The 22,988-nt window shown below is 57.4% G+C and overlaps 3 protein-coding genes across 7 annotated transcripts in view; 1 reads left to right on the forward strand and 2 right to left on the reverse strand.

The window, feature by feature from the left end:
- SNAPC4 (small nuclear RNA activating complex, polypeptide 4, 190kDa) overlaps window positions 1-6,068 on the reverse strand; it is a 21,233-nt gene extending 15,165 nt beyond the window's left edge. Inside the window, exons 1-9 of the mRNA XM_006863813.1 lie at window positions 5,939-6,068; window positions 5,225-5,274; window positions 3,844-4,011; window positions 3,631-3,747; window positions 3,373-3,451; window positions 3,094-3,175; window positions 1,627-1,731; window positions 1,319-1,391; window positions 821-985 (exon numbers count right to left, since the gene is read on the reverse strand). Coding sequence (XP_006863875.1) covers window positions 821-985; window positions 1,319-1,391; window positions 1,627-1,731; window positions 3,094-3,175; window positions 3,373-3,451; window positions 3,631-3,747; window positions 3,844-4,011; window positions 5,225-5,274; window positions 5,939-6,068 — 969 coding nt within the window. The remainder of the gene's footprint in view (window positions 1-820; window positions 986-1,318; window positions 1,392-1,626; window positions 1,732-3,093; window positions 3,176-3,372; window positions 3,452-3,630; window positions 3,748-3,843; window positions 4,012-5,224; window positions 5,275-5,938) is intronic.
- Window positions 6,069-9,743: 3,675 nt separating this feature from the next.
- Window positions 9,744-16,155, reverse strand: SDCCAG3 (serologically defined colon cancer antigen 3). 3 transcript variants are annotated; one of them, XM_006863695.1, is made up of 10 exons: window positions 16,086-16,155; window positions 15,839-15,988; window positions 14,264-14,332; window positions 12,834-12,949; window positions 12,259-12,675; window positions 11,737-11,810; window positions 11,328-11,439; window positions 11,068-11,130; window positions 10,221-10,360; window positions 9,744-9,846 (listed from the first exon to the last, which is right to left on the reverse strand). In XM_006863695.1, exons 1-10 carry the CDS (start codon window positions 16,153-16,155, stop codon window positions 9,744-9,746), a joined length of 1,314 nt encoding a protein of 437 aa, XP_006863757.1. The 3 variants fall into 3 exon arrangements, with proteins under 3 accessions (XP_006863757.1, XP_006863758.1, XP_006863759.1); XM_006863696.1 differs by lacking the exon at window positions 14,264-14,332; XM_006863697.1 differs by lacking the exons at window positions 14,264-14,332; window positions 15,839-15,988.
- A 203-nt stretch (window positions 16,156-16,358) lies between these two features.
- Window positions 16,359-22,207, forward strand: PMPCA (peptidase (mitochondrial processing) alpha). Of its 3 annotated transcripts, XM_006863698.1 has the most exons (13): window positions 16,359-16,453; window positions 17,376-17,578; window positions 18,202-18,281; window positions 18,538-18,620; window positions 18,711-18,805; window positions 19,207-19,307; window positions 19,875-20,138; window positions 20,342-20,434; window positions 20,526-20,644; window positions 20,830-20,920; window positions 21,018-21,080; window positions 21,807-21,951; window positions 22,038-22,207. In XM_006863698.1, exons 1-13 carry the CDS (start codon window positions 16,383-16,385, stop codon window positions 22,205-22,207), a joined length of 1,578 nt encoding a protein of 525 aa, XP_006863760.1. In that variant the 5' UTR covers window positions 16,359-16,382. The 3 variants fall into 3 exon arrangements, with proteins under 3 accessions (XP_006863760.1, XP_006863761.1, XP_006863762.1); XM_006863699.1 differs by lacking the exons at window positions 16,359-16,453; window positions 17,376-17,578 and having other exon boundaries at window positions 18,226-18,281; window positions 18,538-18,615; window positions 18,708-18,805; XM_006863700.1 differs by lacking the exons at window positions 16,359-16,453; window positions 17,376-17,578; window positions 18,711-18,805 and having other exon boundaries at window positions 18,226-18,281.
- The last annotated feature ends 781 nt before the right edge of the window (window positions 22,208-22,988 follow it).

Here is a 22,988-nt window from a genome sequence, read left to right on the forward strand (position 1 = left end):
CAGCACGGGGGTCCCTGTGAGGTGTTATCATGTATCAGCACGGGGGTCCCTGTGAGCCGAGTCCGAGTCAGCATGAGGGGACAGAAAGCCCTAATGCAGCAACAGCTCAATGCTTGGCCGCTAGGTGCAGGTGGGCGGCCCCAGAGGAGAAGGGTCTGATGATCCGTTTCTTTAAAGATCCCATGAGCCAGATCTCCTCGGACAGCTAAGATGCTGAGTCGGCACTGACTTACAGCATTCAACAACGAAAAGCAGGGTACGGAGGGGCTGGGGCCAGGACAGTTCACAAGCAGTGTCATGGCTACATCTCTCAGGTTGACCTACCCAGCTAGACTGGCGTTCATGGTTCCAAATCTGCCCTGTTCATCTGCTGAACTTCACTGTGCTTCTACACAAGCACACAGGACAAGAGCACATGCACTCTGTACCTGCCAAGTCCCCTCCGAGTACACGGAACAGCAGAGGCCACACCCACACTCGGAAAGAGCACTGATGCTCCCAGCGCTGGCTGACACCACAACTAAGACCCACACACACCATGCAAGTGGTCTGTGCACAAACATACCAATGTGAAGACCCACGAGACCAAGGGGAGGGTGTCTCCAGGCAACCCTGAGAGGAGGGGTCTGGCTTCACTTTGAGGAAATGCGTAAACCAAGGAAGAACCCAAGAGAAACTCAGAACTGTTCTGAAACCCCACCAAGATCAGCCCCAGAGCCTGGTGAAGAAAGCAGTGAGTCCACGGAAGAGTGAGGCAGCCCGGCTGGGTGCTGAGTCTGTGGGTCAGCCCCCGAAGGGTAGACAAGAGCAGTGACCTCACCCCCAGCTCCTCGGCTATCTCCTGCCACTCCAGGTGGCCGTGCTGGGCCGAGATGACCTTCAGCTGCTCCACCTCCTCCTCACTCCACTCCTGCTTGTTGATGCTCGGATGCTCACAGTTCTGCCAGAACTTCCGGATCTCTTCTGCACTGCGGCCACCTTCAAACTGCACAACAGAGACCCTCTTATGGGCCCAAGGGGCCCAGGACCACCCAGGCCAAGCAACTCAGGGCCTAACCATCAGAACCATAGAGGTGGGCTCTTTGGCCAGGTCCCTGGCCCCAGCCTGCAGCCTCCTCCCGGCAGTGGGAAGGGGGTTTCTGTGAAGCCCGGGGTGTGGTCAGACACCCCAGTGCACAGCAGCAGACCCCGTGCCTGGTTACAGAGGTGAAGTCAGTGACAGGAACCAGTGCCATGCGGCTGCCCTTTAGGGGAGCTTTATTGATGCGTGCCCCGCCCCAGTCACAAGCACACAGGTGCGGGACTGCCCTTGACTCACGTTCACGTTGGAGATCTTTTCCCAGTCATGGTTGTCCTGTCTGGTACCCAGGAGGGCCTCTTCTGAAAGCTGGCTGTGGGAACCAAGGTGTGGGCACCTCAGCGGCCTTTCCTGTCCCCCGTGCCCCCCATCTCCAGGGCTCAGGCTTCCATGGATGTCCCACCCCTCAGTCAGCCCTGTCTCCCTGGGCTTCTGTACCCGCACAGCCCAGTGTCCCTGTGTATCTGCATGCCCCCGGCCCCCAGGCCCATCTCCCTAGACATCCCTCAGCTTACCCACCTCCCTGGATACCCTGGCCCCCATCTTACTGAATATCCTCCATGTCCTTCTCTGTGTCCCGGATCTGCTTGTCTAGGAGCTGCTTCTCAGTCTCCCCGGAGACCTGACTCTGCTTCTGCTGCAAGTACTCGAGCCTGGGGGACGGGAGAGGGGCCAGGAAGTCATACATGGTCAGCCAGCCCAACTGTACCCTGAATAGGACCTGAAACAGCTAGTGACCTGGCCCCCACGGCCCCCCTCACGCCTACCACGCTGGAACCAAGACAAAACCCAGGCAGGGTTTTGACGTGTGTGCTGAGGCCTGCCCATCCTGTCCCCGCAGAGCCCCCTCGTCTCCCTGCTCAGCCCAGGTACCAGGACGGGGTCCTGCATCCCATGGAGCCTCCTCCAAACCCAGGATGCTGTCCACCCAACTGGCCCAGGAGCTCCCCCAAGGCCCACCTCCAGACTACAGCACGTCACCCAGCTAAAGTGGAGAGCCAGGCCAAGGATGGGAGGACACTGCTGGTCAGTCCACTCGGACCCTTGAGGAAGCCATGTCTCAGCAGGCCCCACTGTCCGCATCCCTAAATCCCTAAATCTCCAGTCTCGGCCACGTGACACAGAGTATGATTGAACACGTCACGGTGTAGCGAAGGGCGGGCCACAATACACCAGCAAACGTGACATGCTGCATCAGCCAGCGCAATACACCATCAACTAAGACGGTACCAACAACCACATGACACATCAACAACCACAACGCCATATCTCAACAAACACAACACCCCAGCAAACGTGACACATCGCATCAGCCAGCGCACTACGTTACCAACTAACACGATACCCACAATCACATATGATGCGTCAGTAACCACAACGCCGTATCTCAACAAACACAACACCCCAGCAAACGTGACACATCGCATCAGCCAGCGCACTACGTTACCAACTAACATGGAACCCACAATCACATATGATGCGTCAGTAACCACAACGCGGTATCTCAACAAACACGACACAACTGACAAATACTATACACGACCAACAAACAAATTCAAGGTCTCCACAAACGTGATACAATGTATCGACAGATAGGCTCCGTCTTAGACAAGCTCCAGTCAGGGACTCAGTAAGCACAACACAACGTATCAACAACCATGACACACTGTACCAACGACCACAAAATACCTCATCACAAACATGACATAATGTACCAACGACCACAAAATACCTCACCAATAACCATGACACAATGTACCCACAAGCACAACACAACTTATGGACAAACACAACACACCATACTGACAAACAGGCATGCACCCCGCCCCACGTCACAGGAGAAAACCGAGGCCCTCAAAGGCAGACGCTGCTTGAGCTACACAACTAAAAGCGGCTCCTGTGGCCCAGCCCAGTGAGCAGGTGCATGACCACTTGCTTCTTTGGGGACCTGTGTCCCTGAAGCTGGTGACTGAGGCCAGCAGAGCGAGCTTCATGGCTGCTGTTTCCCGACTCACTTGAGTAACTTGGGCTGGAGCAGTCGCTGCAGGCGGTCACTAATCACGGACTTCCTGAGCAGGGTTTTCTCCCAGCTCTTCCCTGTGGAGACACACGGAGCCAGGAGTGAGGGAGTGGAGAGGCCCCTACGCCCAGCAAACAGTGCAGCCTTGGGCAGGGCCTCCGGGCTGGGTGCTACATCAGTGTCTGCACTGCCCAACCCCATCAGGGCTTGGGGGAGCCATGGAGCCTCAAGGCGGCACCAAGGCCTGGGCCCCTAGCACAGTGTGGGCACTCACACTTGGTCACCAGGAGCTCCTCGAAGGACTTGACGCCCTGGGCGGCCTTCTCCCGCATATCCTCGTTGGCCGGGGGCCCCTGGCAGAGATGTCATGATGTCGGTAGACTGCCTGTGTGTGGGCCGTTGGGGACGTTACCCCATGTTGCCCCAGTGTGCAGGGCCGCCCACCCAGGTCAGGTGACCACCACAGGGAGAACTCTGCCCAGCCTGCTCGGGGGTGGCGGAGCCCCGAGCACAGCCTGGGGCCAGCACTTACCACTCCAGTGACCTTATCTTTGAAGTAGGGCTTCATGAAGTGCCCAATAAACATGTGAGGAGGTAGGCTCTTCCTGACCTTCACCTTGGAGCCAGCCAGGCTCCCCATGATCTCCTCCTGGGACAGACAGGAGAGCGGGTGCCAGTGAGGGTGGGCAGGCAGGCCGTGGAGGGCCGGCTGCTCAGACTGCACACGGGCCCCTGCCCGCCCCACCTGCTGGGCGCGGTTCTGGGCCAGCAGCAGGTGCACCTCGGTCAGCTTCTCCTGCAGCACCTCCTGATAGACCATGTTCAGCTGCAGGCAGGTCTCAGGGTCTTCGGGGAGGTTCCGGTCTTTAGGGTCCTCCTCCTCATTGCTGGCCTCACCCCACCTATCTTCTTCCTAGAAGAGCCATACCCCACATGTGAGGAAGTGAGATGGGCCTCCCTGACCTTCGTATTACAGCTGCTTCTCAAGGACCGCTAGGCCACCCAGCCAGGCCCAGCATGCACTGGGTCGTGGGATGGACCTGACCAGAGCCAGGAGTTGCCCTGTGGAGTGGACATGGAGCACACGCATGCTTGCAAGGAGCCTGGGCCACTTCCTCAGTGGGTCATGGGCAGGTCCAACTGAGCACGTGGGGCCACTGGGCTGCTGGGAATGTCAGTGACATGAGGACAACAAGTGTTTCCTACAAAATGTGGACTTCTAAAAAAAGGGCAGGTTACTTTTCACGCTGGTAGAATGACCTCCTAAGAACACGTGTGTGCAGGAAGACCACCACACTGCTGTCTGTGAGAACCCACAGAAGGTAACTAGTCAAACAAGTCATGGTACGTCAACACGTGTGGACACCGTCATTGTTAAATGCTGTCAAGTTGGGTCCCACTTATAGAGACCCTGTGTACAATTTCCGAGGAGCAGCTGGTGAGTTTGAACTGCTGACCTTGCAGTTCAAACGACATTACAGTCCAGTGCTTATCCGACAGCTTTTTACCAATACTCCATATATTGAGCCATTGAAGAAATGAAGCAAATCTACATAAACTGGGCAGAACAAAAAAACAAACATTTGTCCACGTAATCTATCCCCACCAGTACCACCACTTGCCCCCATGTGTGTAGGAGTAGAACTGTACTCCACAGGATCATCAAGAAAAAAAAAAAAGGGGGGGGGAGAGATTGCCAGGCCTTTCTTCCGAGGGACCTCTGGTGGACTTCAATATCTGCAGCCTTTGGTTAGCAGCTAAGTACACTAACTGCACTCATTGATTTAATGGAAGACAGAATGAGCAAATCATCAATTTCCCCAAGCAACACAGAACCCAAACCACAATACGTAGCTGTGATTAGCTTAACTGAAGACCTACAGGCGTCCCTCGGCGGCCCTGGGAGGGAGGGACTCAGAGCGTCACCACTACAAAGACCAGGACACAGCAGAGAGAGGGCTGCTCCACGTCCTTGCACATGTGCAGGCTGGGACACAGCTCCATCTAGACAACAGGTCCCTTAGCAGGTTGGTTTATCCCATGGAGCCGCCACGACTACCAATGTGGCCTTGTAATGCCCTCCCCTCACTCTGCTGTGGTGGACCTGGCAGCCCACGTGTGGTTACCGAGATCGGGGGGTCAGGGGCGTCCGAGTCCTCGTCCTGCAGCAGTGAATCTGTGGAAACACAAGCACAGTGCCGGTGACTGATGGTGGGCATGGGGCTTACCGTTAGGTGATGTGACAGCTCGTGGACACGGACAGGCATTAGGTGTGTGTGTGTGAGACTGAGGTCCAGCTCAGTGCAGAGACGGTGTCCTGAGACCAGCGTCCCTGGGGTGGGGACAGCCTCGGGTGTCTGCACTGGGAGCGTTCCCCTCCCTGCCCACGGCGCTAATGACAACAGCCCACCAGCTCTGCTATGGGGGGAATGGAGACTGTCTGGGGAGTGAGGGAGGCAGGGAGGACAGACCCGCCTGGGGATCAGAGAGGCCCAATGCAGGGCCTTAGGGAAGTGAAAAAACCCCCAGTTAGGTCAGGAGGCTGAGGTCTGGCCAAGGCAGCAGGCAGAGGTGAGGCCTGGGGGCCAGCCTGGCAGGGAGGTGTTGGTCAGGGCAGCAGAGTTGGGGGGTGAGGGTGGTCACCAGCTATCATCTCAGCAAGCCCTGGAAAGACCACCTGGACCCTGGGGGGCCCCTCGCCCCCCTCCCCCCACACGGGACTTATGAAGGAAAAAGGCCACAGACCGCCTGTAGGTGGGACACGGACAAAGCCTGGTCCGTATTCTGGCAACAAGAGGGGGCTGGACGACACGGGTATCAAGGTGGCTTGGGAGAAGTACCTGCATCGGACTCTGAGTCCAGACTGGACTCACAGAGCTCCACGCTGATGCGGGAAGAGCTGGGCTCCAGGATCCTCTCCAGCTCCCGGATCTCCTGCTCGATCTTCTCTCGCTCAGAGTCCGTGGCCATGGTCTCTCCCACCTCTGCAGACACAGGGGTCACTGTGAGCGGCTGCCCACCCAGCAGAGACAGCGCTGTGGGGACCAGATCCCCGGAGGCTCACGCCCTCTCTCCCGCAGCCCAGAGAGGCGCGCTGGGGCCCGTGCTGGCGGCGTCTCAACACCTGGACAAGAGTCTCGCTCAAGGGGAGGGGGCTCCGGGAGACGCGCGGGGGGGAGGGGCTGGTTCCGGGAAACACGCGCACAGGCCCGTGGGAGCCCGGCCGCGCGAGCCCACGAGTTTCGTGGCGCTGGTGGGGTCTGCGCAGACGCCTGTCACGCGGGGTGCAGCCGAGCAGGGACAGGACAGCGCACCCGGTCCGCAGGGGCGCTCTGCTGACACTGCAAATCGGCTCGGCAGGAGCCTCCCCGGAGCTCACCGCGGCCGCTCGCTCCTTCGCCCCCCTCCGGAGCACCGGTATGGAGACACAGCCGAGCCCCGGTGAGCGCTTCCTCCCCCCCATGCCCGCGCGGGCCCCATTCGGACGCCGGCTTCCCACCGCGAGGGCGGGCGGCTCCAGCCCTGCCTCGGCAGCCCGCTCCTCACCTGTCCCGCAGCTCGCTCAGTCGCCCAGGCGACCTGGGCCCGCGCTTCCGGCGTTCGCGGGCCTCGAGCGAGCCTCGCAGCCCGGAAGTCCCGCCTCCGGCGGCGCGGTGCACGCCGGGGAGGAACGCTGTGGCCGCCAGGACCCGAGAAGCTAGGAGGTCGGTGCTGCCCCCTCGCGGCCGCCGCGGGTCCCGGCGCAGCTTGGCGGTCGCCCGCGGACCGTGTCCTAGACCAGCCACCGGGCTCAGCACTGCGGACGGGCTGCTTGACGCTGGGGTCTTTGTCTCAAGGCCAAGCGCACACGTGGGAAGCGAAGCACCTGCCAGCGGCGGGGGCGCTGGGAGGGGCCCGGTGGCTGGCAGTCCCTGCCTACCTCAGTGCTGGGTGCTGCATACCAGCCTCGGGGAAAGCTAGGTCCCTGGCCTGCGAGTCCCCATTGTACCCTCCTACTGGCTCAGTGGGCCATGTGGTAGGCTGCTGACCCAAAGGTTGGCGGTTCAAACGCACCAGCCGCTCCTTGGTAGAAAGACGGGGCAGTCGGCTTCTGATTTACAGACTCGGAAACCCTCCGGGAAGTTTATTCTGACCTACGGTGTCCTGGTGTGGTGCCGTTGGATAAGCACTGGACTGCTAACCTCAGGGATGGCAGTTCAAACCCACCTTGGAAACAAACCCTGTACAGGGTCGCCATGAGTTGGAACCCATTCCATGGCACTTGACAACATCGGGTAGCTTAAGTTGGAATGCAATGTTACCACTCTTGGTCATCGTCCAGTTACTGTAGCGATCCCTGGGCCAGGCACCCTGAGCACTCAGTAATGGGGCTCCCGGGTGCCAGGACAGACCTGGCACAGGATGAGGGGCACCTGGGCCGGGTTGGGGGAGCAGGAGTCTGCTGATATGGGTTGCCTCCTAGACACTTAGTTCCCACGGCACCAGGCCTCCTGACCAGTCCATTCACTAGGCTGCCACCCTGACAGGCACCCCTGCTCCGCCTGAGACCCCCTCCTTTGATCACAACTAGAGCTGCTGGGGTTCAGGTCAGCAGGTGGGACAGAATACCCTACTAATGGCCCATCTGGGGTTGGAGTGCCCAGGGGAAAGGGCCTGCACACAGCATGCAGACCAGGCCTGGTGAACTGCCTTCAGAGCCCCTGGGATACCCTCAAACCCACCCCACTACCATTGAGTTGGTCCTGACTCAAGAGAGACCTTGTATAGATTTTCTGAGGCTGTAACCTTTATGTGCATAAAAAGCCTCATCTTTCTCCCTCAGATCAGCTGGTGGGTTTGAACTGCTGACCTTGCAGTTATCAGCCCAGTGCTTATCCTACAGCACCACCAGGGCACCTTCCTAGGGGGAGTGGTTTACTCACAAATGAGGCAAGTGATGAAAGTACCTTGGCAGGTAGTCAACTACGAATGCAGCTACAGCTCGACAGACTGCAATGTGAAATCTGCCAACTCTCACACACCAAAGGCAAGGCCATGAAAAGGGCCTGAGTCCCGAGGGCACCACCCGGCCTGTGTGGGTTCACAGCCATATGCACCCCAGAAACTTAGCTCGTTCCTCAAAGGACCTTAACATCATCAAGGGAGAAGAGCACGAGCAGAATGCGGGACCCTATCCAGCGATGAGGACATGGAGAGAGGGAGCAGCTTAGGACTCTAGACTCATGGAAAGAGAAAGGCTGTATGTTGGTGGCCAGGAGGCAGGCTGCAGAATGTGCCCTTTGGTGGTTTAAATGATTATATATTTCTGAGTGTTTTTGTGTACATGCCAAAAACAAAACAAAATACAACAGAGGGAATAGAAGCAAACACTGTTGAATGATGACATATGGAGGGGATTATAATCATTGCAATGAAACGATGCGTATATAACCGATTTTCTCCCATTTTCTCACTCAATTCACACTAAAAACTTACTGAAGCAGCAGCTTGTTCCTGCCCTTCTGTCAGAAGAGCCACAGGCCCCTTCTTACCAAGGCACCACTGGATGTGAGCTCAGTGGTGACTTCGGAAACCTCTGATCTTTACTTGGGGTCAGGAGGTCTATCGGTTCAAACATCTTGTCTGGAAAGCATAACCAACCACATCACCTCAGAACACCCAACCTGTTCGTTGGAAAGGTGCAGCTATGGGCACTGTGTTCAAACTGAACCTGACCCCTGGCTCTCATGCCCGCATATCCTGGTGTTCAAGGAGCTGACAGGCCCACCAACCAGCGCCAGTCAGGTTAGGAACAGAGCAGACAAGCCACAGTGCTTGCCTCCTCACGCCTGAAGAACTGGCTAAGTGGGGGGAGGAGGGATGAGACCACTGCGTATGAACTATCGGGTTTATTAAATAGGAGAGCTGTCCATTCCAACAGGAGAGAAAAACATACATTTATTTTTAGAAAGTAGCATCTGTAGGTAAACAGTCAAAGAGGCCCTTGCCTGTGTCAGAAAGTGCTAGAAAGGCACCTGGAAGGCTCTGGACTTGAGTCTGGTTCCTAAGCAACCTGTAGGTCACATGAAGTATCAATGCTTCCAGCTCACAAGCTTGTCAGACACGGAAGCCTATGAGGTAGTTTACACAGCTCGCCACCCAGGCCGGGTCCAGAGCCACAGGCACCGGAGCGACACTTGCAAGGCTGTGGGCGACTGCTGGGTCAGAGGAAGCTGCGAGGGACCGCGGTACAAGCCCACTGTCTGTACTGGGGCTCGCTTAGTACTGTTGATGCGTATTAACCCGACTTCCTCCCAGCTCGTGTTCCAGGGAATGAAGAACATGACTGCACACTGGCAGCTTTCACATTGAGTCGTTTTGAAAAACCACTGGCTTTTCTAAGAATTCCTCCCATTGAGTGTTTGTGTCTAGAAAAGAGCGCAGCTCCCCAGTAGGCTCTGGAGAAGCCGCGTGGCAGCCCCCACACACCCGCGCCCTGACTGTGTGCGGGCGACAACACTGCTGCAGGTAGGAAATGAGCGTGGCGTGACAAACATGTTTACTTCGGGTGAGGGTCCTACGTGGCAAGACAGCGCATTTCTAAATAAGGCAAGCTGTGATCTCAGGTGCAAGCCGAGCTTTGCGCTGGAGACATCTCTGTGGAGCTCAGGAGTCTGCCTCCTGCTCCTCTTTAATTTCAGAAATTCTGTCTATAGATTTCAGGATTTCAGCAACAAGATTCAATGTTTCCGCTCCAGAAACCAGCTGCCTAAGACGAAAACAGATATCGTAAGCTGTTACAATAATTGTTCAAGATTAGTAACACACACTTAAGGAGGAGAAACAGCCCAACTTAAACTTATCATGGCTCTGATTGATGGCAGCAGCTGGCCTGACATTAGGCCTTCTCTGACTTCAGTGACATCTGACAATAGGCACCCAGGCCTGTGGAGTTGATTCAGACTCTCAGCGACCCTACAGGACCCTGCAGGGCCCAGAGTACCGGCCCTTCTCCTATAAATCCCCAGGACTCCTTTACAGCATATGGGCCCTTTCAGTTACAGGTGAAGTGTCTGGGAGGCAAAGCGATCTGCAGGTGGTGGGGTGACCCCCAGGGCTGACAGCAGGCCCCCTGGGGCTTACTTGATAGATTCGTGTGCGTTGCTCATGACGACACGGAGGTTCTGCAAGGCCACGTCGGTGTTCTGCTTTACCACGCTCAGGCTGGTACCCTGGCCGCACCGCAGGGCCTCGTTCTCATGCTGGAAGTTGGAGACCTGTGCCTTCGGGGAGGGGCAGGGCAGAGGCATTTCAGAAGTGACCAGGGGAAGGACAGTCCGCTCACCCCTTGACATGAGGTGTGACCTTCAGAGAGGGGTTCCTAACAGGCGGGCCCCTGCTCAGCTATGGCTAGCTCCATGAGTGGACTTGGAGTGTGTATGTGTGTGGTGTCTGTATGTGTGTGCGGTGTGTGTGTGGTTTGTGCGGTGTGTGTGTGGAACAGAGCTGCGCCATAGGATTTCCGGGCCTGAAAACAGATTGCCAGCAGCAGCAGGTGGCATGTTGACAGCCACGACACCACACCCCCACCCACACATAAAACTCCCAAACCCACTGCCATTGAGTCGACTCCGACCCACAGACACTGTATGGGGTCTGAGGCTGCCTCGCCTTTCTTGGAGGAGCAGCAGGTGGGTCTGAACCATCGACTGTGTGGCTAGTAGCCCACCGCCTAACCCACCGCACCACCAAGGTTCCTTCTCTCCAGGCAGGTGGGGCCTAAGTAGCCCCTTCCCTGAGACCTGCTGGCCCAGGTCCACCTGGCAGCAGCCTGAGCCAGAAGGCACTGGATTCCCGGGTAGGAGCTGTACCGCCCGGAGGCGAGGGCTCGGCCCCCAGGCCCAAGTTCAGGAAGGCACACTGGCAGAGCACGGTTCCCACCTGCTCCACAATGCCCTCTCCACGTGAAACAGCGCGTTCCTGTAGCTACCTGCAGAGAGCTGACTTCTTGTTTCAGCTTCAGGGCATGAGTTTCTGCTTTCACCGCCCGTTTCTGTCACCCAAAGATACAAAGAGCATTTTCAACAGCTAACATTACGACACAGAGACCGGAATCCCGGGGCCCCTCTGACCAGCTCCTCCCACACTGTGCCCAGTCCCTCTGTCACTGACCACTTCTGGGACTGTCCCCCAGAACCTACCCTCACCCCAGCCAGAGCTCTCAGGGCCCAGTGCCACCCCCGCTCATACCGTCATCAGTTCAAGGTTCTCCTCCACCTGCTGGACCACAGACTCCAGGTCACGGTAGTCACGCTCCTCCTTGACCATTTTTGCTTCCAATTTCCGTTCCAGAGTCCTCACCCTGGTCACGGGGAAAGAACGGAGTCCGCAGTCACTCATGGCGGGAATTCTAAGGTTGCTCTACCAGGCGTTCCCATGGGATGGAGGAACTAGCCACCACGAACCCCACTACCAAAGGAAACTCAGGTCTCAGGTCAGGGCACGAGAAGGACAGACGGGAAGGCCCGCGTTCTGTGTTGGCTTGAATTCGTCCTAAAACGCTCAAGGGGTCATGCGTCAAAGCCTTGTGCTGGCTGACACTGGAAGTGAACCCCCCAAATGCTAGGAGTGTTTCAGTGGTCCCTGACAGCTTACATACATTTCTGTTTGAGCTTCAGAGAAACTCTGAACCTCGTTCAGCTTTCTTCTCAGTTTAGAATTCTCCTCTTTGAGCTGTAGAGAAAGAGAAGCTGCGTTAGGGACTCGGCATGGCTCCCTGAAAGGGGCCCTTGTGGGGCTGGGCTCTGGGACATCTGGGGCAGAACCACTGCTCTATGACGAGGACGATGGGGGAGCAGCTGTGGTCAGCAGGCCATTGTATTCATCTCCGCCCGTGTGCCCGTGCTGAGTCCTTCCAGCCAGTTCCCACCCATAGCAGCCTAGTACGGGGTTCTCAGGAGCTAGTGCTTATCCCACAGTGCCACACCAGGATGTCCTCTGAGCACCTGTCAAAGTCCCTAAACCAGAGGCTCCCACTGACCCTATTCTGAGGTGCAGCCGTTAAGGCCCATGCCCTCCTCACAGCCGGACACTCTGCCAGGAAACCTGCAAGAGGCTGTTGTCCTCGAGCCCAAACCCTGGACCCCAGGGAAGCAGGGTTCTGCCGGGCTCCCACACTTACTGCTTCGTAACTTATCTGCAGCGTCCGCAGGTGCCGGTCCCCCAGAGACTCTCCGTGGGTGGCAAAGTCTGGGTTGGGACTACTCGAGGGTGAGGCCGGAGAAACTCGGGAGTCTGTGTCACTCAGAGTCCAGGGGGGCAGAGACTCGGGCCCCGCCAGCTCCGACGGGTTCGAGAAGAAGGACACGTATGTGCTGCAGGGCGAAGTGCTGGTGGTGGTCCGCAGGGAGTGGGTCTGCTCCACCACAGACGGCAGGTAAGCCCAAGTCCAGGCATCGTCCTCATCCTCATCCTCATCCACGAGGTCACCAGCCCCCGTCGGGTCCTCAAAGAACGGCTGTGGGTACTCCAGGCCGAAGCCCACCGTCTGGACACTTGGGGAATTGTGGTCAAGTCCCAGAGAGTGTCTGGCTGTCTCCTGGGGAGAAAGCAGGACGCCAGGCTGCCAAGGCGCTGCAGCTCTGCCCTGTCTTGTCAACAGTGACATCGGAGCACCGACTCTCTGCTGGCCAGCTCTGCCCACAGCCCGCGCAGCCCTGCTTCTGCCTACATCCTGGAGGACCTTGCCTGAGGTACCTTGGCGTAAATCCTACTGCTGGGTGGGTCATCTTTGGACAGGCCGATGTTCTTGGTCTTCAGAAACTCTTTAAAGGAGAAAGGATTCGCTTCTTCAAGCTCTTCAAGCTTATCATCTGGAAGCAGACAGACCAGCGCACGATGACCTTCCAGGACACACCTGGAAAAGCCGCTCCGAGACAGGGAAAACGCCAGGAACCCGGGAGCCACCTCAACACTGGGATTCCCTAAAGGCCCTTCTGTGGCTTGGCACCGCAGTCTCAAGGACACCACAGTCAGACGGCGTAACCGTTCATAAAGGCAACGTTCTACAGCCTTCTAGTGAGCAGACAACGAGGTCTTAGGAGCTCGAGAGCAGCCATCTAAGGCGTAACTTCGATTTCTCCCTGCCAGAAGGAAGAGATGTGAAACCAAAGACACCTGGAACAAGTAGTCCAGTGACTAACAGACTTCGTGAGCATCAGCCTCCTAGACCCTGAGACACGAGGAACTTGATGGTGCCTGCCTATCACCACCAACTGCTCTGAAAGGGATCACATGACGAGGTCCTGGATGGAGTGGGAGAAAATGTGGAACACAACTCAAAATCCGGAGACCAGGCTTATCTGTCAGACAGTCTGGTGGGACCCCTAGGTCTGGACCTAACTCACTGCCCAGCTGAGTTTTCAGCCAAACAATAGACAGGTCTCTTAGGGGACTGGTAACACTCAGGAGGTACACATAACTTACAATCATCAACCCTGTGAGGTCAAAAGGCAGTATTTACCAAGAGCAAAGTTCAGAAGGGTCAGGCCAGGAGGGGGCAGGGGCACAGAATGCACAGGGAAGAGGTAAGGCGTGTGCTCTCACATCGTGAGGGTTGTAATCAATGTCAAGAAACAATGCATGAATTTTTGAGCGGAAAACTGATTTGCTCTGTAAACCTTCACCCAATTCAGTTTAAAACTAAAGCCCCTCAGGTTCTGGACTCACTGTTGGCTATCAGATTTTTTGGCCTGACTGCCCAAGACGCTCATCTCCCACTCTATTCCTCCCCCACCCACAGAGCCCCAAATATCCACATACAGCCCCTTGGTGCCAGGGAGGTGCCAAGCTCCTGCCACAGGCCAAGTGCTCAGTCTCTTTAGGGGGATTCTGAGGTTTAAAGACTCAGCCCCTCATGTGACCGACATCCTCAGGGCAACTGACATTGTGGCCCCAGCCCCCATAAGTTCCTCGTCCCTCAGGTTGACTGACTGGCCAGCCCTCAGGGGGGCACGCTCCAGCTTGTCTCTGCGGCTCTTCCCTGGACCGAGTCAGGCCACCATGTCACCTGCTCCTCCTGACTCCAGGCACAGTGTGGACCTCCTTCTGAACCTAGAAGCCCAGCACCCTACAAGTGCGCAGCATGTGGGCTGCAGAGACAAAGGAAGGGTGTCCCGGGACTCTACCTCCAAAGTGTGTCTTGTGGGCTCCTGGTGGGCCTGGCAGAGGGCCTTTCCCTTTTCCATAGGCAAAATCTGCAAAGAGACGCCAGCCCCCACCATGACCGTGGTTACCATGGGGACCACTGGCGTGTCCTTATCACCTGGAGAGTTCTGACCCTGGAGACTGGCACCCACGGTGGGGTAGGGGAGCTGAGGAGTCTTATGGTCTGTCCTCCTGTGTGCCATTAGCCTCAAACCCATTGCCATGGAGTTGGTTCCAGATCAAAGTGGCCCCATGTTATCAAGACCTGAACCCCCCATGGGGTTTTCAATGGTGGTCATGTTCTGAGATGTTTCTGGGTGGGTTCAAATCATCAACTTTTAGGGTTACCAAGGTTGTACTATTGTTGTTGAGTGCCATGGAGTTGGTTCTGACTCACAGTGATCCTGTATAGGGTTTGAACTGCCTAGCTTGCAGTCCAGTGCTTATCCCACAGTGCCCCACTAAGTTTCCTGTAAGTTAGTGTGTCTGGTGGTGTTAGCTGTATGCTGTAGAGCCGGTTTGGACTCAGAGTGACCCGATACAGGTTTCCTGAGGCTGTAAATCTTTAATGGCACAGAAAGCCTCATCTTTTTTCCCATGGAGCAGTTGGTAGATTCGAACTGCTAACTTTGTGGTGTGCAGCCCAACTCATAAACCACTATGTTACTAGAGCTCCAATTTATATTAACAGTCAAGCCCAAACTGTTTGTGACTCAGAGACCAAGCACTGAAAATCCACTGCTGCTGTTAGATCTGACTCACGGAGGAGAACTGGCCCACAGGGTTGCCAAGGGCATCGTTACAGAGAGGAATCCTGGCGGCACAATGGGTTCACTCACTGGGCTGCTAACCAGAGGCCAGCGGTTTGAATTGACTGGGTGCTCTGCAGGGCAAAGATGGTGGTTTTGGCTCCCATAAAGATTTACAGCCTTGCAAATCCCATACAGAACTGTTATGAGTAGGAACCCACCCAAGGGCACACACAATCTTATTAGAAACCATCAGATTTCACTCCAGTGGAGCAGCTGGTGGGTTTGAACTGCTGACTTTTAGGTTAGCAGCCAGGCACTAAACCACTGCATCACCAGGGCTCCTTCAGGGACCAATTTGCAAACTTTCTGCCATCAAGTCGATTCTGTCTCAAAGTCACCCTATAAGGACTGAGAACTGCCCCAGAGAATTTATGGAAGCAGACTGCCCATCCTTCGCCTGTGGAGTGGCTGGTGGGTTTGAACTGCCAACCTGTTGGTTAGCAGCCGTGCCCTAAACTCACTATGCCACCAGGATTCACTCTTTCAGGTCCCTACAGGGGCCCTCCATCCCACCTGGGCACTCACTGCAAACCTAGGGGCCCCGCAGCCTGGGCGCTGGGGCAGGGTGCGGATGACCTGCTTCTGCCCGCAGGATCCAGCTCTCGTCAGAGTCCGAGGCTCGGGGGCCCTGTCCCAGGCGGGGCTTCGTCTGTCGGGGTTGCCCTTCCCAACACTAGGCTGTGAGCCTCCCGGCTGGGGCCGGCGGTGCAAGTTACCGGCAGCGCCCCCCCGAGCGTCTCTCACCTGTGTCTCCCACGGACGCTAGCACCGGACTGGGCACATAGCACATAAACGTCGGCCGAATGCCGAGGAGGTGGGAGTCCGGCTCCCTGTCATGGGGGCGCTCACAGTCTAGCTGGGGGAGACAAGACCGGCGCTCAAAGAACGCGGGAGCTGAAAGCAACAAAAGCGCTCGGCCAGGCTCGGTTCACCTGCGCCAGGCTCGAACCCGGGTCGACAGCCCTCCCGACCCCCCGGCGGCCCCGCTCACCGTCCGGAATGACCAAGCTCCGGGCTCGGGTCAGCGGGGTGACGCCCGGGCGACGCGCGTAACCCGCCATCCCCGCGGGCCCGGCGGGGCTGGACCTCGCTAGCCCGGCAGCGGCTGCCCCATGGTCTCTGCCCCGCCCGGGCCGCCCGCCCCACTCGCCGCTCGGCAGCCGCCTATCCGCCGAGCCTCTAGCTGCGGCTTCCGCTCCGGCCACCGGAAGCGCAGCCGGGCGGTAGGGGGGAGGGGCGCCAGGGTGGAAACGGAAGTGACGCCAGAAGCGAGGGGCGGAGACACAAGATGGCGGGCATGGTACTGGCGGCGACGCGCTTGCTGCGGGGCTCGGGTTCTTGGGGTCACTCCCGTTTGAGGTGAGCGGGCGGCGACCCTGGGGTCGGACCAGGGCCGGCGCAGCGCGAGCCTCTCCAGAGGCTCCGTCTCGGGTCCCCTCTGGCCCAGAGTCGGCGCGGCTCGCTCGGACCAGGCGCCACCTGCTTGGTGTCCGAGACGACAGGGACGTCTCCCCTGCCCTGCGCCTCGAGCCCGGGCCCCGAGGCCCATCCTCGCTTCGTCTGCCCAGCTCCTCGCTGCCCACCCTCCTTCCCCTCTGTGTCCAGTGGGACTTGTCGGAGGTCGCGCCGTCTCTACCCTTACGTCCGCGTGTCCATCTGTGGGGCCGCGCTGGCGGAGACCCTGGTCCCTCCAGCCGCCCGGCGCTGTAACGTTCCTGCAGGTCACAAACCTGCAAAGAGCACCTGCTGACTGCCGGCGCTGGGAGACACGGGCAATCGGGGCAGAGTGGGGCTAAAGAAGGGGCTTCACACCGCGGAATCAACCGATGTCCGCAAGCTGGAGATGGTTTGAAGAAAGTTGGGGGGCGGCCAGCTTGGGACAGAATCATTAAATGCCAGGTGTTGGGGAGCAGGGCAGCCGTGGAGCCCGGGCGAAGGGACGAGAAGGGTGGCCGTGGGGGGCTGTGTGGGCTGGGGTCTCGGCAGAGTTCTGATTGCTCGGTAAGCACAGATCATTTTAGTGCTACAAACACCCCACCGTTCTCAGGCTAAGTTAAGATGACGTAGCTTAGCCCTCGTCTACAGAGCATGTAAGTGATGCCCTGAGAGCTGACCTAGCCTCAGGTCCCAGGACTCGGATTGTGGGGAACGTACCGGGGAAGGGTACAGAGAGAAATCCGTTAGAAAGGAGATGTTGTTGGTTTTTAATGAATACAGATTACAGAAACAGAGACAGAGGTGGTTAAAGCTGGTTGTAATGGGGCCCATTTCTCTGCCGTAGGTTTGGACCCCCTGCATGCAGGCAGTTCAGTAGCGGTGGTGCCTATCCCAACATCCCCCTGTCTTCTCCCCTACCCGGCGTACCCAAGCCTGTGTTTGCTACAGTCGATGGACAGGAAAAATTCGAAACCAAAATTACCACACTGGATAACGGGCTTCGTGTGGCATCCCAAAATAAGTTTGGGCAATTTTGTACCGTGGGAAGTAAGTACTGCCAGAAGCTTCTAGAGCTCTCACTGGTTTTATCCTGCAGGCGCTCTGTGGACTGTTGGTTGTCATCAGCACACCTGGCGTGGCTTCTAACCTGAATATGAACACTGGTCATTGCTGGTGCTGGCATTTAGGGTGGTTCCTCCCACCCTTTCTAAAATTCTATAACTTCCATCCCAAATGTGTACGTAACTTTTATAACCGAAAAGGTGAAGTGAATAATAAAGCCTCATCTAAAAACTTAGTGTGGAGTCCTGGTGTGGCACTGTAGGATAAGCACTCAACCTCAAGGTTGGTTTGAACATCAAGGTCAATGGTTCAAACCCCCCAGCTGCTCCTTGGAAACCCTTATACAGGGTCTCTATGAGTCACAGGTGACTCGATGGCACTTCGCACCAGCTAGAGCTCTGTAGAGGTATGATCGGCACACAGTAAACTGCACACATCTAAAGTGTAACAAACATTGCCACGTGTGTTTCTGTGAAGCTGTCATCACAGTCAGACAAACTGTCTGCCACCCCTGCGTGGGCAGGTCCGCGTATTCAGCGATAGTCATGACTTCAGTGAATGCTGCCGCTGTCGATGTTTGATTCCACCTGTTGTCTTTTTATTTCCAGTACTTATTAATTCAGGATCGAGATATGAAGCAAAGTATCACAGTGGAATTGCTCACTTTTTGGAAAAATTGGCATTTTCGGTCAGTGTCCAGTGTCGGTTTCCTGGCTGGCCCCTTCAGGGTTCTCTCTCTGGGGGTGGTCGCTGTTTTAACCAAAGACTGGGGTGCTTGGTCAGTCAGTGCGGAGGGCAGATCTCTGAGTGTAAAGATCATCTGTTTTCATGTGTTTTGAAAGCAAACGTAAATTCGTCTCCTGAGTCTTGTTTGTGGGTTTTGTGTGTATTTCTAACTGTTTTTTTAAATTGCTCAGTTATGCTTTCTCATGTGTTTTTCCCAGTCTACTGCTCGATTTGGCAACAAAGATGAAATTCTGCTCACCTTGGAAAAGCACGGGGGCATCTGTGACTGCCAGACGTCCAGGTACCAGCTCCCAGGGGGCCTGCTGCTGCGAGCTGACAGAAGGTGATGGTCCTCCGGCCATGCTCAGCGCTGTGCTGCCTTCTCTTTCAGGGACACCACCATGTACGCAGTGTCTGCTGACGCCAAGGGCTTGGACACTGTGGTGGGCTTGCTGGCGGACGTGGTCTTACAGCCCCAGCTGACAGGTGTGGTTGGGGCCGGGGTAGGGGGAGCGCATTGGGGCCACATTGCTGGAGGTCTGGGTTTGCTAATACCGGAAACCCAACCAGGACTGTTCTTGCTGAGGGTGGGGCTCATCTCTTCCATGGAGAGAGCTCACAGCCTGTCCCGTGTCCTCTTGCTTGGCTCTGTCACTGAGCATCTGGGTCCCCGCAGGAATGTCCCCAGGCCACATGGCATCGAGCCTGCATGGATGTGGTGTCACATCCTAGTTCACAGCGGTGTCACACGCAAGCTCATCAGGGCTGCTCTCTGTGGTGGTCCCCCAGGTAGTCCTGGGTCTGCCCTGCAGCACTGGCCACTCTGGGGTGGAGGTAGCCGAGGTCCAGCGCTCAGGCTCTCTGACGGGGTCCCGGCTCCCTGACAGATGAGGAGCTGGAGATGACGCGAATGGCTGTGCAATTTGAGCTGGAGGACCTCAACATGAGACCAGACCCGGAGCCGCTGCTCACCGAGATGATCCACGAGGTGACCGGGGCAGTGACTCAGGGGCCGCTTGCCGCTGTGTCCTCCTCCTAGGTCTCGGGGGTTCACGGAGCCCAACGCAGTCTGCGTCTCTAGTTGGTTGAGTCTGAAGGTTGGGCAGGGCTTGCCAGCGTCCTAGAGTAGCGGTGTCTCTGGTTAACACTCTGCCTGTGAAGTAACCCTGATGGACAGTTAACCGAGAGGGCAGTGGTTCAAAGCCACCAGCTCTGTGGGAGACAGATGAGGCCCTCGGCTTCTATAGTGTAGCCTCCAAAGCCCTGTGGGCAGTAGTGCTTTGTCCTGTGGAGTCGTGTCCATAGTACACGTGGTCGTGCTGTGTGCAGGCCTCCGTTGTCATGGAGTTAACGGAAGGAGATTGCCAGACTTTTCTTGTGCAGTACCACTGGTTGGTTTAAACTGACAACTTATTTAGGCTTCCAGTCACGCACAAACTGTTCATGACACTCAGGGGTCTTCATAGACAGACCCAAAGCCCTGCCTGCTAGACCAGGTCCGAGAAGTTCGCCATATAGGTCCCAACATCACCAGCTCATTTGCTTCTGTTCTCAGGCTGCTTACCGGGAAAACACGGTGGGCCTCCACCGCTTCTGTCCCCCAGAAAACATAGCGAAGATCGACCGGGCAGCCCTCCATGCCTACCTGCGGAACTACTACACACCTGACCGCATGGTGCTGGCCGGGGTGGGCGTCGAGCACGAACGCTTGGTTGAGTGTGCCCGCCGGCACCTTCTGGGCCTCTGCCCGGCCTGGGGCAGTAAGGGGGCTGTGGACGTGGACAGGTCGGTGGCACAATACACCGGAGGCATTGTCAAGGTAACGTGTGGTGGGGACACTGATGTACTCCTGACTCCCGCCACCTTGTGTGTGTGCATGCGTGCGTGCGTGCATGCGTGTGTGCGTGAGTTCACGTCACCTACACTTCCTCTCGAAGGCCCACCTTAATGGGGTTGCTGCCTGCCGAGAGGCACAGCCTGCCTATTGTTCACCGGGCCATGCCTGCCTGTCGCTTGTCACAGCTGGAACGAGACATGTCCAACGCCAGCCTGGGCCCTACTCCCATCCCGGAGCTCACGCACGTCATGGTGGGCCTGGAGAGCTGCTCCTTTCTGGTGAGGGCCGGGGGTGGGGTGGAGCGGGCTGCACCGGGTGGCCGGGCTCCGGCTGAGCACCGCGCCTGCTCTCTGCACCTGCCCTCCACAGGAGGAAGACTTCATCCCGTTTGCCGTGCTGAACATGATGATGGGCGGGGGCGGCTCCTTCTCGGCTGGCGGGCCCGGGAAGGGCATGTTCACCAGGCTCTACCTCAATGTGCTCAACAGGTGGGCTGGGGGTGGGCTGGGAGTGTGCTCGCTGGGCCGTGCGGGTCTCGGCTTGCGGGCCCGGGAAGGGCATGTTCACCAGACTCTACCTCAATGTGCTCAACAGGTGGGCTGGGGGTGGGCTGGGAGTGTGCTCGCTGGGCCGTGCGGGTCTCCGGGTCATGGGGGGACCGTCTTCCCTGCAGACACCACTGGATGTACAATGCCACGTCCTACCACCATAGCTATGAGGACACAGGCCTGCTGTGCATCCATGCCAGTGCGGACCCTCGGCAGGTGAGGTGGACATGTAGTGCGGGCTCAGCTCTGGGCTCTTTCAGAAAGGTCCTGGGTCTCTGCCTCAGGTGCACTCCCACACCCTACCTCCCCACAGGTTCGAGAGATGGTGGAGATCATCACAAAGGAATTCATTTTAATGGGCGGAGCTGTGGACAGGGTGCGTTGTGCATGGGGCTTGGTTTTGGCTGTTCTGCCCTCAACAGGTGGGGCAGCCATGCTGAGGGGTGTGGTTGGGGGGTGACAGACCCCAGCTGTCGCCAGCAGCATAGTACCCTTCGTCTGGGCTGTCCTGTCCTCCCTTGTCTCTGTACCCATGGCAGCCCTGGCGGTGATGGAGGTGGGCGGGAGCAGCCTGGCCGCCTTCCCAGCCTGCGCTCGGCTTCACCTCTGTCTGCGCCCTGCTGCTTCTCTGTTTACTGCTGCTTAATATTTGCCGTTTTCCTGGACCATTTGTTACAGACACAGACACGCATGAATGTGCACACAGGAGGCTTGGGCGGTGGGTACGTGTACTACACACACTGATACGGATGTACATGTACACACAGGAAGCTTTGGGCCGTGCGTGTGTGCACTACACACACACACGGGTACACACATATGCACAGGAAGCTTTGGGCGGTGGGTGTGTGCACTACACACACACACGGGTACACACATGTACACACAGGAAGTGTTGGGCAGTGGGTACCTGCACTACACACACAGACACAGATACACATGCATGCACAGGAAGCTGTGGGCAGTGGGTGTGTGCACTACACAGACACGGGTATACATGGTACACACAGGAAGCGGTGGGCACTATACACGTACACAAGAACACGTTCTCACAGGCCCCTCTGGTGGCGCTGCGGCTGCTGAGCGGGGCCTGGACCTGCAGGTGGAGCTGGAGCGCGCCAAGACGCAGCTGTCATCCATGCTCATGATGAATCTGGAGTCCCGGCCCGTGATCTTCGAGGATGTCGGGAGGCAGGTGTTGGCCACGCGATCCAGAAAGTTGCCCCATGAGCTATGTGCCCTCATCAGTGAGTGGGGCGGGGCTCGGGGACATCCATCGTCCCACAGGTCTCTTGTGGGAAGGCCCCACTGACCTCACTCTGCTGTCCACTAGATAACGTGACGTCAGAGGACATCAAGAGAGTGGCCTCTAAGATGCTCCGCGGGAAGCCTGCAGTGGCTGCACTAGGTGACCTGAGTGACCTGCCCACATATGAGCATATTCAGGCGGCCCTGTCCAGCCGTGACGGACGTCTGCCCAGGACATACAGGCTCTTCCGATAGGAGAGGAGCCGGGCCAGTGCCACCCTCGGGTCCGTTTAGTACAGATGTGGCCGGAGTTCCCCCCCTGGGTGCCGACCTGGGGCTCTGCTCCCACATGAGAACATGGACCCTGCTGCCGTTTACTCTCAGGAACCAGACTGTGTGTCCCGCTCTCATCCCTGCCTTGTGCCCCCACTGTGTTAGGAAGGTTCTGCTCAGGATTCCAGCCAAGCAAGAAACAAGTAGTGTCCTGTCACAGGGGGAGGGTGAGCGCCAACTCGCTGCTGAGGCCAGAAGGATTGGTGGGACCCTACCCACTCCCACATGGGCTGACTCGGTTTCCCAGCATGCCTTGCAAACTGGAGAAGCCCAGAGCTACAGGGCTGCGGTGTGGAACATGGCCATCTCTGGAGTGGCGCAGTCAGGAGTGACTGGCCCACTATCACCTGCCCTCTGGCAGCCTGAGTTGCTCCTACGGTGTTGGTGAAGTGCAGGAGGGTGGGGGGGTGGCAGGCTCAGAAACGTCAAGCACTGGATGTGCCCAGTGATGGCCCTCAAGGTGGAGGTCCGCAGTTCTACACTCCCCCAGGACTGAGGCATCTCCCGTGGCAGGCTAACCCCCTGAGGGACAGAGGCCTCCGGCTCTAGGAACTGTTTCTGAAGGACGACTAGGAAGCGGGGTCTGCCATAGGGGTGGTGGCGGGCATTTGCAAAAATAAACATTACTTCTGCAGTTTGTGGAGCCACTTTATCTACCAGAAGGTATCGGGACCCCTTTGCAGCCTTCCCCGCCCCCAGGGGA

The sequence above is a fragment of the Chrysochloris asiatica genome, unplaced genomic scaffold, assembly GCF_000296735.1.
Source record: "Chrysochloris asiatica unplaced genomic scaffold, ChrAsi1.0 scaffold00056, whole genome shotgun sequence".
In the NCBI taxonomy this organism is placed as follows: Eukaryota; Metazoa; Chordata; class Mammalia; order Afrosoricida; family Chrysochloridae; genus Chrysochloris; species Chrysochloris asiatica.